The sequence below is a fragment of the Kryptolebias marmoratus genome, linkage group LG6 (assembly GCF_001649575.2).
Source record: "Kryptolebias marmoratus isolate JLee-2015 linkage group LG6, ASM164957v2, whole genome shotgun sequence".
In the NCBI taxonomy this organism is placed as follows: Eukaryota; Metazoa; Chordata; class Actinopteri; order Cyprinodontiformes; family Rivulidae; genus Kryptolebias; species Kryptolebias marmoratus.
In genome coordinates this window covers 1,753,174-1,768,154 of record NC_051435.1, presented here as the reverse complement: position 1 = coordinate 1,768,154, position 14,981 = coordinate 1,753,174, and the positions used below count along the sequence as shown (strand labels likewise).

Here is a 14,981-nt window from a genome sequence, read left to right as displayed (position 1 = left end):
AGACCAGCCGGTCTGCTACGCTAAACCCAGCTAGAGAGGACTTACCAGTTCCGGTCCCGCCACTAGCCAATCACGTGAGTGAGACGATAACAGACTTTGAGCTTACTTCCAATCTCCTGGCAATAAAATCCTTAAAACTTTGTTGTGTCGTTGTGAGTTTGAGTTCAGCCAAGCCTCGCCTTGTCAGTTTGAGATGTTAAACTGAGTTTCAGAGATTAAACTGAGTTTCAGAGACGTTTAGAGAGTCACGTTTTCCGGTTGGTCTCCAGCAGCTCGGTGATGATGTCACACAGTCTAACTTTAACTCTAAACTTCTTTAACAGTTTATTTAATCAAACGACAGCATTCTATGGTTGTAGATGATTACAACAGGAAGTCCTAACCTCCTGGTCACAGAAGGAAGTTGAGTTTTTTGTTGTTTTTTTGCAGAAACTTCCTTCACTTCAGGCATCAGAGGATCAAATCTTTGTTTTTAAAAAGGTGGAGGTCTGAGGAGTTAAATCTGTTGGGGGGTGCAGGGTTCTGGTTTGAATGCAGTCATCCCTGCATAACCCTGTCCCCACCTCCACAGTGCAAGAGCCTCATTTGGGAGTAAAGAAAGAAAAGCAAATCTTTTTCTCAGGAAGATTAGTGGCTGTCCCTTTGGAGTGGGCCTGTGGACGGGGAGTGATGGGGAGGGGGTTGAGTTTTCTTTGGGACATTTTTCTCAACCAGGAGCGGGGTAGTGGGGGGGTTGTGACCCACTCCAGAGCACCTTACAGAGACCCTTTAGGCTGAAGCCTTAGCGGTGATAACGGTGATTAACAGCCGGCTGCTTATCGCTCTGCTCCCAGAGAGACGAATGATGCCCACGTCTCCTCCTCCATCGACCCGACCCGAGGAGGGACATGTTCTGGTCTTCACAGCCCTGGAGCTGCTTTCATGCTGAGGAACATCTTCACCCCCGTCTCAGCTGAATCCCAGGTCTTCCTTTGTTTTCCTGTCTGATCTGAACACATGTTGCTCCGAGCCGGGGAGTCGGGTTGTGGAAACACGCGGGCTGAGGGTCCTGATGTGGGCGCCCGGTTCAAAGCGTTAACAAACCCAGACCTGAGAGACCAGAGGCCTCGGATCTCCTTCCCCTCACTCCCCCAACAAACCGGACATCATGTTCCTAATTCTGCAGGAATGTCCCAATAAAACCGAACTTCGTCCCAATAAAACCGAACTTCATCCCAAACGGAGCAGCTGAAGATGCTCTCAGGATGCTTCTGCTGAAGTTCCTTCTCCTGATGATGACCTGACATCACGACGAGGGGTTTTGCTGACTCAGCATTTTCATCTTTATGGTTTTTAAACTCAAACATCCACCGCTCACTTTGTGCCGTTTTAACTGCTGGGACTTTGATACTTCTCAAAATATTTTACTTTATTTAAAATATTATTTTTCCAAATCTGTTTCAGTAAACTGGCTCTGCTGTTTTTAGGTTTCAGATACAGTTTACTGTTCAGCTTCTTTTTCTTCTCTGTTCTGATTGTTTAAATGTTAACAGCTCAGTTTCAGATTTCCACGTTTTATCCGGTTTACCCATGAAGTCGTAGGTATTTCTGTCTCCTGTTGTCTCCGTCTCTACTTCAGGACTGCAGAGTCTGCACGTCCAGCATCGGCCCTTCAAAATATCTTCAGAAACTTCGTATTTTTTCCTGCTTGGCCCAGAAATAATACTTTATCAGCACATAAATAAACATGAAGGAGTCTTCTCCGACTCTTCAGCTCCTTGAGTTTTACAGAAACTTTGAGTTTTCACCAGTTTGTTACCGTTTTATAAACAGGTTAGGGTTAAATATTTAAAATGATGTTGGGATTAGAAAAACAGCACAGGTTGCATTAAAGCCGGCATCATAATCACATCAGGATATCATTTTCCTGGAGTCGTTTCCTCAGCTAGAAGAATAAATCTTGCAGGATGAACGAGCCTGAAACACGATTTTCTGTCCTCACCTGCAGAAATGTTTCCTGATTAGTTCAACTTATCTGTGCCACTGGGTTGAATATTCCTGAACTTTAAAATGAAGTCTGGAATAACTTTTGATTTTTTGAATATGAAACCAGCCACTTGATTTAAATATTTGCTTCCTGTTATTCCTGCCCGTCCACGCCAATTTAAACCCCATCAAAACGGAGTAATTGTAGAAACAGAGGGTCAGAATCATCTAACGTCCTACTTTCTGAGCTCGTCTTGATGGCAGGCCACCAGGACCTTCATTAAGCAGATCCTGCAGCGGACCCCAGCCGACTTCTGGAGGGGCTCTGGTCCACCAGCAGGCGTTAGTAATTTATAACGCCGATACCTCGGAGGGCCCGCCGAGCTCCGCCAGCCTCATTATGAAGAGTTTCCTTCACACTAATGAAAACATGAGCACTCATATTTTAATTATAAGCCTTTTTTAGAGGGAATCTTTTACCTCACAGGCACAAACAAGCCCTGACGGGTGAGCGCGAGCGGAGCCGGGTCAGGAAGCCGACGCGGCACACAATGGTCCGAGCCGCGTGAATAATTCACGCCGTGGGCAGTGGACACGATGTTTCGCCTTGTTTGAAGAACTTGTGGTCCGTTTGTGGAGGTGCCAGGCGGCTCTGCAACGCCCCAGTTTCTTGCCGCGTGGCAGGCCACCAAGTCCATCGTTAGGCAGAAATAATGCCACAATGCCCGACGACATCTTGTTAGCATTTCAAAGATGGCCCCTCCCCTCCCCCGCCTCTCAAACGCCACGCTGTCCACCGCCATGCCAGCTGATTTTTAGTAATTTATGAAATTTACACTCGGGAGGTGAGAACAAGGTCTTTCAGCCTCATTATAACATTTTTTCATCATCCATTCTCTGACATCTCAGAAAGACCCCCCCTCAGCCTCTGGGTCGGACTCTTTTCATGTGCCACCCAGATATTTATCCGAGCGGCCTGAATGTTTCAGCTCACTGCAGCAGGAGCAGAAGAAGAAGAGCGGCGGCCGTACCTCTGCTCAGACCGGTCGGAGACGGCTTCTTGGGCAGCTCAGAGAAACTGCTTCCATCCAGACCAGAACCTTTGCACTCCTTCTTGTCGGTGGCTGTGGGAGCTGAAGTTTCCATGCTGCTTCTCGATTTCCCCTCACGACCTGCAGAAGAAGAGGAGACACGTGAACGCGAGGCCAGGAAGGAAGCCGTTTCACGCCAACAAAACACCGATTTCTGGAACAAAAAGGGTTTAAAGGAGTAAAAACCTTAAATACTCCAAGAGTTTTCTGACCTAACGTATAAAACTATGACTGAACAGCAGCCGAAAGGTTCAATTAATGCATTTTTAGCAGCTTAAACAGATCATGAAGAGACCGGGAGCGTAGAAATCTTTTCCTCTTTGTCCGTCTGTTTTTATTCCATCCGTGGAAATGATGCCAGAAACTCGTCTCGGGTTCCTCAGTTTGCTGAAATCCTGTCGGGTCGGAGCAGAACCGCCCTCTCGGGTCGGCGTGGAGAGTCCACACTGCTCCTTCTGTTCCGATTGTAGCCGTGAGTGGCTCTTAGCGCTGAGGTTTCAGCCACACACGCTGTGTCAATACCTCCTCACGGCCGTGTCAAAAGCTCCTCGGCTTGGCAACGTGCCACTTGTTTGCCTTGGTGGGACCGACGAGATCATCCTCAGCTGAGAGCAAACACACACACACACACACACCAGAGATCGGCCCGCTCTCCGGGAGCTGGTTGGAGTTCAACCTGCTGTGTTCCGACAGAAACCAAACATCTTAGATCCTCTCTAAACACCTGTTTGTTTCCAATCTTAAATCTGCTGAAATCAGAGTTTTTATAACGGCACTCGTCTCCATCAGAACTGAAGTCAGGAGATTGAGTCAAATAAAACCCGACCTCCAGCAGGTCGCCACAGATGATCATGTAGGATGAAGTTCAGAATGACAGGAACGACCACAAGCTCTCAGCCTTGACCTTTGACCTCACAGAGTCCTCAGATCTGTTGATGACGGAGATTCAGGAACTTTATTCTGAAAGTGTTCCTCCAGCCCATCTTTACCTCAAAATGTTTGTTTTTATCCTGCAGATAATTAACCTCGTTAGTTAGAAAAGCTCCTCCAGATGTTTCTCAGCCTCCTGGAACAACGTTTGAGATGTCCTGTTGGCATCAAACTCTAAATGATCTGTTTTTCTGATTAAACAAGTCGTTTTCTCAGTGAACATATGAAATGTGAGAACTGGGCTGCAGACTGGCAACTGGCTGTTTCTTGTTCGATGAAAGGATGGGATGAAATGTTTGCTGTGAGGGAAGTGTTCATGTGGATTTCCAACATGTCGTCCTTCATTGCGACCCGTCGGCGGTGCCAGTGTAAGCCGATTAGAGGTGGGCGACTAACAGGTTTACGATGCATCTGTTTCTTTCCCCCGCTGCCAGGACGTCCACGAGCCCGCCAGCGTCTCATTGGTGAAGTTTAATTTGAGCCTTTCTGCTGGCCGTGAATGCAGCGGGGCCTCGCCTTTCAAGCAGCCCCCCGCCTTAAAAGAATAACTGAGAATCACCGTCTGATGAACATCTGGCACCGCATTAATAGCTCTCTCTGAGCTTTTACAGCACGCCAACTATTTGCGTCCCAGTCGCCTCTGAACTTTGAGCCAAAACTCAGATGGGGAACCTGCAGAGGGCGCCGTCTGGGAAGAAGATAAACACACTTTTAGAGATTTTAGGATTTCAAAGTGGAGAATTAAAACGACATCTAAGCACATTTAGCCCAAAAAGTGGCCTCAACTTCACCCCGACACCACCCAGTCCTGTTGAGCTGTTCTTACCCCCCTACAGACCCGGCTCTGACGGGCTGGTACAGGTGTCAGGAACCGGCGGGCAGATGGCGGGGGCCAAAGGCGAGCAAACAACAAGGGTATGCTTCTTTTCTCATCTTCTGGTTGGCTGGGCAGCCCACCTCCACCCCGCCCGGCCCGCGGAGCCACGTGACCACAGCCTCCAGGACTTCAGAGACCAGGACAGGAGTCCACCCGGTCCAAACAGAACCCAAAGGCCCAGGAAGGCAGAGGAACAGGAAACCATGGCTCTCTCAGTCCTGAGTTTCCACAGATTCAAAAAGAGTCAAAAAGTCCCAAGTTTTAAAGCGAGGCTGTTCTGTTTTTGTTCTTTACTCCCACACAACCACCGAGCTTCGAGAAAAAACAGCTTCAGTGACGTTTGCTCCAAACATTCAGGGAGAGGAATCCGTCTGAGGGCAGGGCTGCTGCGCTAAGAAGAACTTATACTGAAGTTCATCCACCCAGACACAGGAAGGGGTTAAACAGCAGGAAGAGCAGAAATTACACTTTTTCTTCTTGTTGGAGATCTGAGCCTGACAGAAACATACCTAAATGTTTTCTGCTCCTAAAACTACCGTCTCACTGGCATTCGAAAACGAGCTTTTAAAATGTCCAAAAAGTCTTTTCAGTTTCCTCCCGTAAGTCGTTTGATAAATTTACAAAAACAAATCTCATCTCAAACTGGTCACAAAGACAGCGAGTCTGGGATTCGTCTCAAACTCGTCTTAATTTAGTTTTCATGAGTCAGAAACTGTAAAAAAACTGAGACAACTTTGGGATTGTTTGACAACTGATTGGAGACTGAATAATAAAGACACTAGAATAAGATCTAATAGCTCTTTTCTGAAGTTGTAACAATTACAACAAAAAATTTGCAGGAACATTAAAATGTATTTGGCATTACGAGAGAAAGCAAACAGGTTGGAAGTGCCGTCGCAGCTCAGATGAGTTTATTTTCAGATGAGAAGAATCAATAATTGGCCTTTTCTGTTTCAAACAATGCCTTTCTTCCTTCTCCCTGACCTCCTCTTCCTCTCCTCCAGTTAATTTACTTTCCACCCCCCTTTTGTCTCGGACGCGCGGGACTTTTGTTATGAGAGCCGGTGTGTGTTTTTCTTAGCGCCTCGTTCAGTTTCAAGTGTTCCTCCGCTCCACCACCGTTCAGCAGCTCCCCTTTCACCAACACTGAAAGGAATGCAAACACACATCAAAAGCTCTCCGTACTTTCTTCCTTCCTATCTTTCAGAGCTGGCAGTCCGTGTGCTGGTAGGCCCTGTCTGCTGCCAGCGCGTGCATGCACACACGCATGCAGCGAGCTTGTGCACGCTCGCCAACCGCGGCGGCCCACTCTGCTCACTTGGCAGATGGATAAGTGAGGTCTGCTGCCCCTATGCTGCCTGCAGAGGCCCCTGCTCAGGTTTCTGACGGCCACATCCATGCAGGGTAACATAACAACCAGTAAAAGTCAAAACACAGCTTTTTTTGACATATTTTCAGGTCTTCTTCATGCATATGATGCTATCTTGGACGAGTGGTTAAGATTACCAAACTCTGGTTTGCTGCAGGAAGTCTCAGGATGAAAAAAGGAAGTAAAATTAAGATATAAGTTACAAATATGCTCCTGAAATAATCTGATCCAGTGTCTCAGAGTTAAAAAGATGCAGGAAAGTTTCAATCTTAGTAATTTTAGATCAATCACAGGTTAAGTTGGAGCATTTTAGGAGATTTTAACCATAAAATGTTCAACTTCTGAGCTGACCAATATTAGATAAAAACAGATATTTATGTCTGCTTTAGGACTGATGGTTTGACTGAACACCCAAACTCTCATTGACTCTTTTTAACTTTCATATCTCACAGTTCAGGATTAAAGAAAATAAAACAACAACTGATGTTTCGATCAGTAATTTAACTCTTTGTGATGCTGATCTCAGGCTCTCTGATTCTGCGATGATGATAAAGTTTTGGTACATCGTGCAGCCCTGACTTAGATTATTGCACAAAGAAACCCCAGACTCCTGCTGGGCTTCAGAGAAGCTGACGGCTGTTGGAGTTTCTTGTTTTTGAAACTGTAATTTGGAGCTTTTGTTGGAGTTAAAAGCAGATAAAGCCGATCTCTGCTGCAGTGCTCTCGTGGAGTTTAAAGCTCTGAATCATCCTAATGGATAACGCCTCACATCTCTTCCACTTCCTGACCTCTGAGTCCTTAGATCCAAGTGATTCACCCGCAGAGAATGTGCCCCGTCTGAGTCTCGACTTGTCCTCTCGTAAAGGTCTCTGTAGCCCGACGTCCATTTCTGAGGATCATCTGTCAACAGAAACATTCCTGCGCCGGTCTGGATGGTTCTTAAACTCCTTTAATCCATTTGTTTTAGGTTGAAAGTTGCATGTTTTTAAGTTTACATCTTTGTTTTTAATCCAAAGAAGTTTTCAGTCTGGGTAAGTCTAGAGTTTGCTCAGGTTTCCACCCGTTTACCAAATATAATCCCTGAGAGACGACTCAGTCTGAATATGACGCATGTTAGAGTCAACATCAGGAAGTGAAGAAGACTGAAGTGATGAAAAGTGAAATCCTGCAGGACTGGGAACCTTCTTTTTAATCTATACACCCCAACGTGTCCGTTACGGTTCATGTTTGACCCGTTCCACAGGAAATAAAAACATTTTCTTCATGAAAGTCAGCAGGAACGCAGCCACACGTGTGGTGAACCAGAAGGGGAAAGTTTGAGAAGCTGTTGGTCACTGCAGCCGTCGAGCTGGTAAATCAGCTGCACCGACTAAAGAAGGAAGCATTTACTTCCTGTTTGTCTCCATGACAAACAGGAAGTAAATTAAAGGTTCCTTCTGGGACAGAAATGTCCTCCCAGGACGGTTTGAACTGCCAGAAACTTTGTGTCTCTGGATATTTTGGAGGTAAAACCAAGAAGAAGTCCATCTGGAGCCCGTCAGGGCCACCTGTCCTTGGTTTGACACCCGTCCACCTGTCCACCCGTCCACCTGTCGGTCACAACAGTCCTCCGCTGGCTGGAAGCTGCTGATAGAAGCAGGTGACCATTGAACCTTCAGCCGGCACCTCGTGAAGAGTCAGCATCTCCACCCGGACTCGGGAGAACCTGCAGAACCGTGTGGTCCACTCTGGATCAGGAAACGGAGCCAGATCTCAGGACAAAACGCTCCTCTCAGACGGACAGAGGACAGAGGGACAGAGGACATGTGCTCATGAATAAGATTTTAAAATCTAGATTTGGTGTCTAAAAAAAATATTCTGATGAATGGCCGACGTTTCGAGTATAAACTGTAGAAGAAGAGTAAAAAGTTAAAGCTGCTGCGAGGGCTCGTTAGGGTTTCCATGGTAACGCCACATCTGTGTTTGACAGCACTCTTAATAAGACAGTCCGACGGCTCTGATGGGAAAGAGTGATTCTGTCTCCCACAGCACAAGCTGCAGGTTTTGTTTGTTTTCCCGAAGCCGTAGGAGGAGACACACGTCCAAAACGATGATAAAACTGAAGAATAACGGACGAGCAGTAATAAGACTTTAAGGCTCATGGATTAGAACCTCGAATGATTCCTGTTTCTGATCTTCCAGTTTAACCATCATTTCATTTAAACGCTTACAGAGACTGAAGTCCCAAAGCAAAGAGACTCACAGACGATCCAGATTAATGAGGAACTAACAACAAGTGATGTCATTTAACCAGCAGAGAAACTCTGTGGCCGAGCTGCTCCCTCTGAACTGTCAGTAAATGTTAATATCCTGTTCTTGATCTCTTCGTCTCCCTCCACCAACACAGAACAGATGTGCAGTTTCTTTTCTTTTATTACATTTTCTTTCTGTGCTGCTTCATCCCCAGCAGGGAGGAGTCCACATGGATCTGTGACAGAGGTTAAACAGCTGGAATCTGAAAGTTTAAGAAGGATTTTCACCAAACAGAGCGGCTAACAGCCGAAGATCAGCCAATCAGAGGCTGTTTGCAACAATCAGGCAGGGCTTTAAGTTTCCAGATAAGTCATAAACATATCAATAAAATAAATGAAATGAAAACACTGGATCGCCCTGCTTCTCCAAGCAGAAAGCTGCAGGTAAGATACTGACTACTTCAAAAATTCCTTTTATACTGTTGGACTAAATATAAATGTTTGTTTTCATTGTTTAGCGTCACAGCTGAAGAACTGAGCAGTAAGAGGTGTGTGTGTGTGAGAGAGAGACAGCTGTCCCCGTACCATATATCTCTCCGCAGAGCGGAGGTGTTTTCCTCTCTGAACCATTTGTCTCGGGTCGTGTTGTTGTCTCTCACTCTGGACTCCTTCAGCTGTCAGCGACCTCAGCAGACACTTAAGCTCGACGCGCACGGTGTGCACGGCGTGCACGGCGCTCCTGCGTCTGTTCGCAGAGTTACAAGCCAACAGACGAAGATGAGAACAAATTAAAGAGGGCAGACGGCGCGCTCAGGTTTCCCTGCGGTGCAGCTCGGCTGCAGAACCTCTGCTGGTCGCTGACGGAGCGTCTGTGGTTCTGCAGAGCTGCTTCCTGCTCCGACCGGAGGCCTTCAGAGGCAGGGGGGGGTCTAACAGGAGGTCAGAGGGGCTGGGGTCCACAGCAGCTGACAAAGCACTGCACCAGGTGAGGGCTCACTTTATTGAACGGAACGCCTTCAAAGCAACAAATGGTTTTGTTTTCTCTAAGTTTCATCAACCAAAAAAACCCCAGCTTCATGTTTTACAGCTAATCTGACTCTGCAGCCACCTGAGAGTGACGGAGCACATAAATCCTGCAGGTGATCACAGATTAAACACAGGTGAGAGAGGCAGAGAACGGGAACCCGAGGGAAGAAAGAAAACAGACAAACTGGCACCAATGACTGGAAATATACTGAAAAATCCGGGTGAAACTAAAAAACCTGACTAAAGAAAGGTGCATAGATGCAAAGAGAAAAAACAACTAATAAAACCTACAGAACAGCTCTCCTCTGACAGAAACCATCCAGGTCTAAAGCCCACACTGAGGAGAAATAATAAGGATTAAGCTGTGGACACGAAGTAAGGCTGATTTTTAAACCACTCGGCTCCTTCAGGTCAATCAAACATCCAGGTGATTTCACTCACCTGAGAGACTGTTTCATCCCACAGAAACAGGCTTCAAAAAAACAAACTTCTAACACTAATGACTGATTCTTAGAGAAAAAATAGTCACAGATGAACTGAATTAAAAGTAGTCGTTTGTGGAACTAAGAACTAAATTCCTCAGAGTTTAGATGATTAGATGTTAATCCTGTTTTCTGTCAGTGTTTCCTGTTGTTATTCGAACCCTAGCCACCTGTTGACACCCCTGCAGGACTCTGTCTCCAACCCTCTGCCTGTTGAAGCCGAGGAGAGCTGGGTTTGGTTTGAGAGGAGATGAAGGGAGGAGCGCCGCGTTAAAGACAACCATATGTGTGAAGATCCCGGCTCAGGCTGCAGTCTGAGAGGAGACTGTGGCCTGGCAGACCATCACAACCACGTGGAACCTAATATCTGCCATCATATGGAAACGTAAGGAAGCAGCCCCACACTTCAGGCGCTGGGGGAGGGCTAACACCGTGACCCCGCCCTCCACGCTTCCCCACAAACATCAGACCCACAGCAGAGAGCCTCTCTCTGTCCAAACGCTGCTCAGTTTGGGTGGAAACCATCCAGTTCCTCCAGGAGGTCATCATTATGTTCCTTCTAAGCCTGTGAGATGTTTCAGGCAGTAAAACACATATTTCTGTCTGAAAGCCAATCAACAAAAATGGCTCCAACTCTGTCACTTTTACAGACACTGAGGTAAAATCTTGGTGGTAGTAGCTGAGAGTCGTCCTCACCACGCATGCTGAGCTCTGAGGTCGAACAAGATCTTTATTAAGACTTTACACGGCATGCAAGGTGGAGGGGACATGCAGTCCTGCAAGGAATACCTGTTATTTTCAGATTAAATACGTTTATGGTCCTAACCAGGGGTGGAACGGACACTCAGATCACGGGACGGGACAGGACGGGCTGAGCTGGGACAGGACAGAACGGGACTGGGACAGGACGAGATAATCTGTGACGGGACAGAACGGGACAGGACGGACCGAGCTGGGACGGGACAGAACGGGACGGGACGGGATGGGCTGAGCTGGGACAGGACAGGGTCCACCAGAAAAGATATTTGAACATTATCTGGAAGGTTTCTGTCTGATCTGGTTTCTCCTCAGACCTCAGACCAGTTCTCCAGCTGGACATGACCTTCTACCTTCTCATTACAGCTGTGTGACCTTTGACCTCTTGAGGTCCAACTCAAGAACCCGATCAAGAACCAAGCCCTGTTCAACAAACCACCGTGTGAACTCAGCATGAAGTCTGCGGCGACACAAACATTGAATCTGAAATCTTGACTCTTTTAGTTGTGAGATCTTACTGCACCCCCTCCATTACCCACAATGCAGCTGGGCAGCTGTTCAGGTATTCTGAAGTCTGATGGAGCGTTTGGTTGGTTCAGATCTCTCTAAGAGTCCAGCCTTTTGTGTAAATTCAAACATGGAAACGGTGAACTCTACCGATGTGAGGTTTGAACGCCTGAGCGGTCCATCAGACGACCAATCAGACGTCCTCCTGCAGCCTTTCTTCCTTCTCTTCTCAAACACATCACTGTCTTTAATAAAACCAAACATCCAGCATCGACCGGCCTGAACTCTGATCGGATCTGACAAACTGTGAAATGTGAAGAAGTAAATAAACGGGCCGTCTCTTTCCATTGTTCTGAGTTTATCTGGAGTTGAGATAATGAAAGCTGCTCCCCCATCCCCCTCCTTCAGATGAGCTGACCCCCCGTGACCCGGGCAGAGTTCCCCCGCAAGACCTGCAGCTCCGACCACCATTGTTCCTTTGTGAGCAGACGGACAATGATGATGTTAAAATGCTTTTGGGAAACTGGGTTTCCGATGAGCCGGTGGAGGAGCGTGTTAATGATGACACGGCGTGGATCCCACCGGGGGAAAACTCTCCGGATCGGCCTCAGACACTCAGAGACTCACAGGAGGGATTTAAACTGCGCTGCGGTTCCTGTTGGGCAGTGACGGATGAGCTCAATCAGCCTGATAAATGTTCATCGTGACGCGTTTTAAAAGAACGCACGGCGGGAAATCTGGGATTTCTGCTTTCTGCCTGGACCTCAATGTTCTCTTGCATGCCGAGAAGTTTAAACAGCCTCTTCACAGCAAACGCTTTAACCTCCCACACTTCAGGGCGCCTGGAGGGGAGTGAAACAACGAGTGTTAAAACAAGCAGGGACTGTCCTCACCCCCCTCCTCACCCCCCTCACCCCTCAGCTGAAAGCAAAGGAAACGGGCTTCAGTGAAGAGCTCTACAGATGAATGTTAGCGGCCAGCTCCACTCTTCTCTCCGTCTGAAGAGCGGCTGATTGTGAAAGATCTGAACTCATCCTGCCTTTTACAGCCCACCCTTCACCCCCCCACACCTCTGAATGACCATCAAAGCCTCGTTAATTCCTCCCTGTCCTGAAGGAAACTGATGGGAACCAACGAGGCTGAACAGCTAAAAGCTAAAAGTAGCACCAGGAGCCAGAAACAGACGCAGCAGCTGAAGCCGCTCCATGGATTTGATTTATTTCAAAAAGTCTAAAAGTGATAAAAACCCAAAAGGTCTCCGCTCTGATCTCCTGAAGGAGCCGAACGTTTTAAATTAAGAAGAAGAAGTTAGACCATAAAACCTGGAAAACAACAACGGTCTGAATGCTGAGTCAGCGGTCAATAATTACATGATTGCTCGCCTGTCATGGTGGTGGGTGATACGTATCAGGGAGCAGATTCTGTTTCCTTTCTGTCATCTGACACGACTTCCTGGGATTTAATCTTTCTGTTTGTAATAAACCAACCCACGTCAGAACCTGGGGTCCAGGTCTCAGGTCGGGCCGGGCTGGGGTTCGAAGCCCCCCCCCTCTTTATTTCAGGGTTTACTCAGCAGGAGCGGGTGAGGAAGAGGAGGAGGAGGCGCTCCTCCCCCTCTCCTCCAACCCTCCTTTCTGTCCCTGTACGCTAGACTTCATCAGTATTTGCTTTAAAAAAAGCCCCCCCCTCCTCGGATCATCTTTGTATCTGCTGTTTAATCGAGCGCAGCAGCAGGAAGTTTCAGTAACAACTGGAAACAGGAAAATAAAACCAACCAGCGGCACCACAAACCATTTGTCTCATTTCCATCGCTTNCTTCCAGTTTCTGCACATTTCCAGAAAAGCAGCAGCAGATCAATAAAGCGGGGGCCTGAGCGGCAGAGGCCATGTGTGAAAATGGGGGCTACAGCAGAAGCTGGGGGTGGGGGGGCTGCAGGAGATGAAAGTGACATGGCCACTATAGTGTGTGTGTGTGTGTGTGTGTGAGCGGAGCCCCTGAGCTGAATAGGCTCATCCATTCTTCAGTCCTTTCTTCCTCCGAAGGCCCGAACTGTTGGAACTCTTCATCCCTCACAAAGACCAAACGCACTAAAACTTTTTCTTCTTCTTCTTCTTCTTCTCATGCAAATCAGCCTCAGCTCTGACTGAGCTCGTCATCATGTGGAGCGGAAAACGCGCACACACACACACACACACACACACACCTTCAGGCCCTTTTCTTACTTCAACTCTTCCTCAAACGTCTCAAAAACCTAAAGCAGCTGCACAAAAACACAGTTTGATAAAAATAACTTTTCTTTTTCTGGAATATAAACAATCAGATTAAAAGCCGAGCAATCCTTGAACGAATGCATATCACCCGCCGAGTTTTAGACCAGCATCATCTCCTGTTGAGCTGAATATCTGTAAAACTGCCCGAGTTACTAAGGCTGATTAACTCTGGCGGCCATCTTGAACCAGCTTGACTCCAAAGGTTTATCAGTTGCAGGTGTTAATCCAATGATTACTTCCTGAAAGTTTCACTAAAGTCCTCCCAGTGCTTCATGAGATATTTTGCTAACACACAGAGTTTTAAACAAAACTATTGTGCTCAGAGTAGATGTCGGGGATCAGCCTCAGCTACTACCACACCAACACTCAGGTCAGTGTCTGCAAAACTGGCCGAGTTGTTGCTATTTTTGTGATTTTCAACTTTAGTTGGCTGTGGCGGCCATCTTAAATTGGCCCGGGTCCAAACTTTAATCAGTTCTAGATTTATACTCAGTGATTGTTTGCTGAAAGTTTCATTAAAATCCGTCCAGCGGTTCGTGAGATATTTTGCAAACAGACACGGACACAGACAGGAGAAAACCTGATCCCCCGCCTCCGCCTGTCACGGCGGGCGATAAGAAGTGAGTTTGGAGCTCATTAGCAGCGCATGTTTGATCCAACAGCAAATATTGGTGCTAAAGGGCCACACAAAGGCGTGAAGTGTTTGTTGACGCTGCGGCTGCAGAGCAAACAGAGGAGGCATCATGATTCATGTTCCTCCTGCTCCTCATGTTCCTCCTGCTCCTCCTGCTCCTCATGTTCCTCCTGCTCCTCATGTTCCTCCTGCTCCTCATGTTCCTCCTGCTCCTCCTGCTCCTCATGTTCCACTCTACAAGCAGACATGAAGAACAGGAGGACCCACACTGGCGCGCAGAAACCGGAGCGCATTTTTCAGATTCCTGCGTCAGAAAAGTTCAAAGTGCAAAAGATGAGAAGCTGCGCAAAAAGCTTCATCTGCGGCACGAGGAGGAGGAGGAAGGCTCCGCGCGGAACTTTGCTCCTGCGCCAAGAAAAGAGACAAAAGTAGAAAAAGCCAAAGTTCTCCTACCTTCAGTGCTCCTGCTTCTCCTGCTTCTCTCCTGTTCTCGTTCCGTCCGAAGAAGAAAAAGTTTGTCTGGACTTTCTGGTTCCGGGTCCGGCTCCCCGGACTTCAGAACCGAGCGTGGAAAAGTTTGGGGAACTCTGTGCGGGACATTCCACCTCCGCCTGGCCCCGATCAGAGCCGAACCTGGACCTTCTTCCTGCGGTCCATGACGGTCCGATCCGGCTGCGGCGCGTCGCTTCACCAAACGGGCATGACGCGTAAAAAGGCTGGGCTCGGTTCGGCTGGGCTCGGCTGGGCTCGGAGCTGGACGCGCTGTGGTGCAGAGACATGCGGCGGTGAGGAGGTCCTCAGGCTGCTGATCTGTTTTCAATCCTCCCCCTCCTCCCCCCTCC

The 14,981-nt window shown here is 47.7% G+C and overlaps 1 protein-coding gene across 1 annotated transcript in view; it reads right to left on the bottom strand.

Annotated features, from left to right (window-relative positions):
* The window catches only part of gli2a (GLI family zinc finger 2a), a 79,388-nt gene extending 64,438 nt beyond the window's left edge, over positions 1–14,950 (bottom strand). Inside the window, exons 1-2 of the mRNA XM_037975930.1 lie at positions 14,593–14,950; positions 2,997–3,137 (exon numbers count right to left, since the gene is read on the bottom strand). Of these exons, the coding sequence (XP_037831858.1) occupies positions 2,997–3,111 (115 nt within the window). The 5' untranslated portion in view covers positions 3,112–3,137; positions 14,593–14,950. The remainder of the gene's footprint in view (positions 1–2,996; positions 3,138–14,592) is intronic.
* Positions 14,951–14,981: the final 31 nt, after the last annotated feature.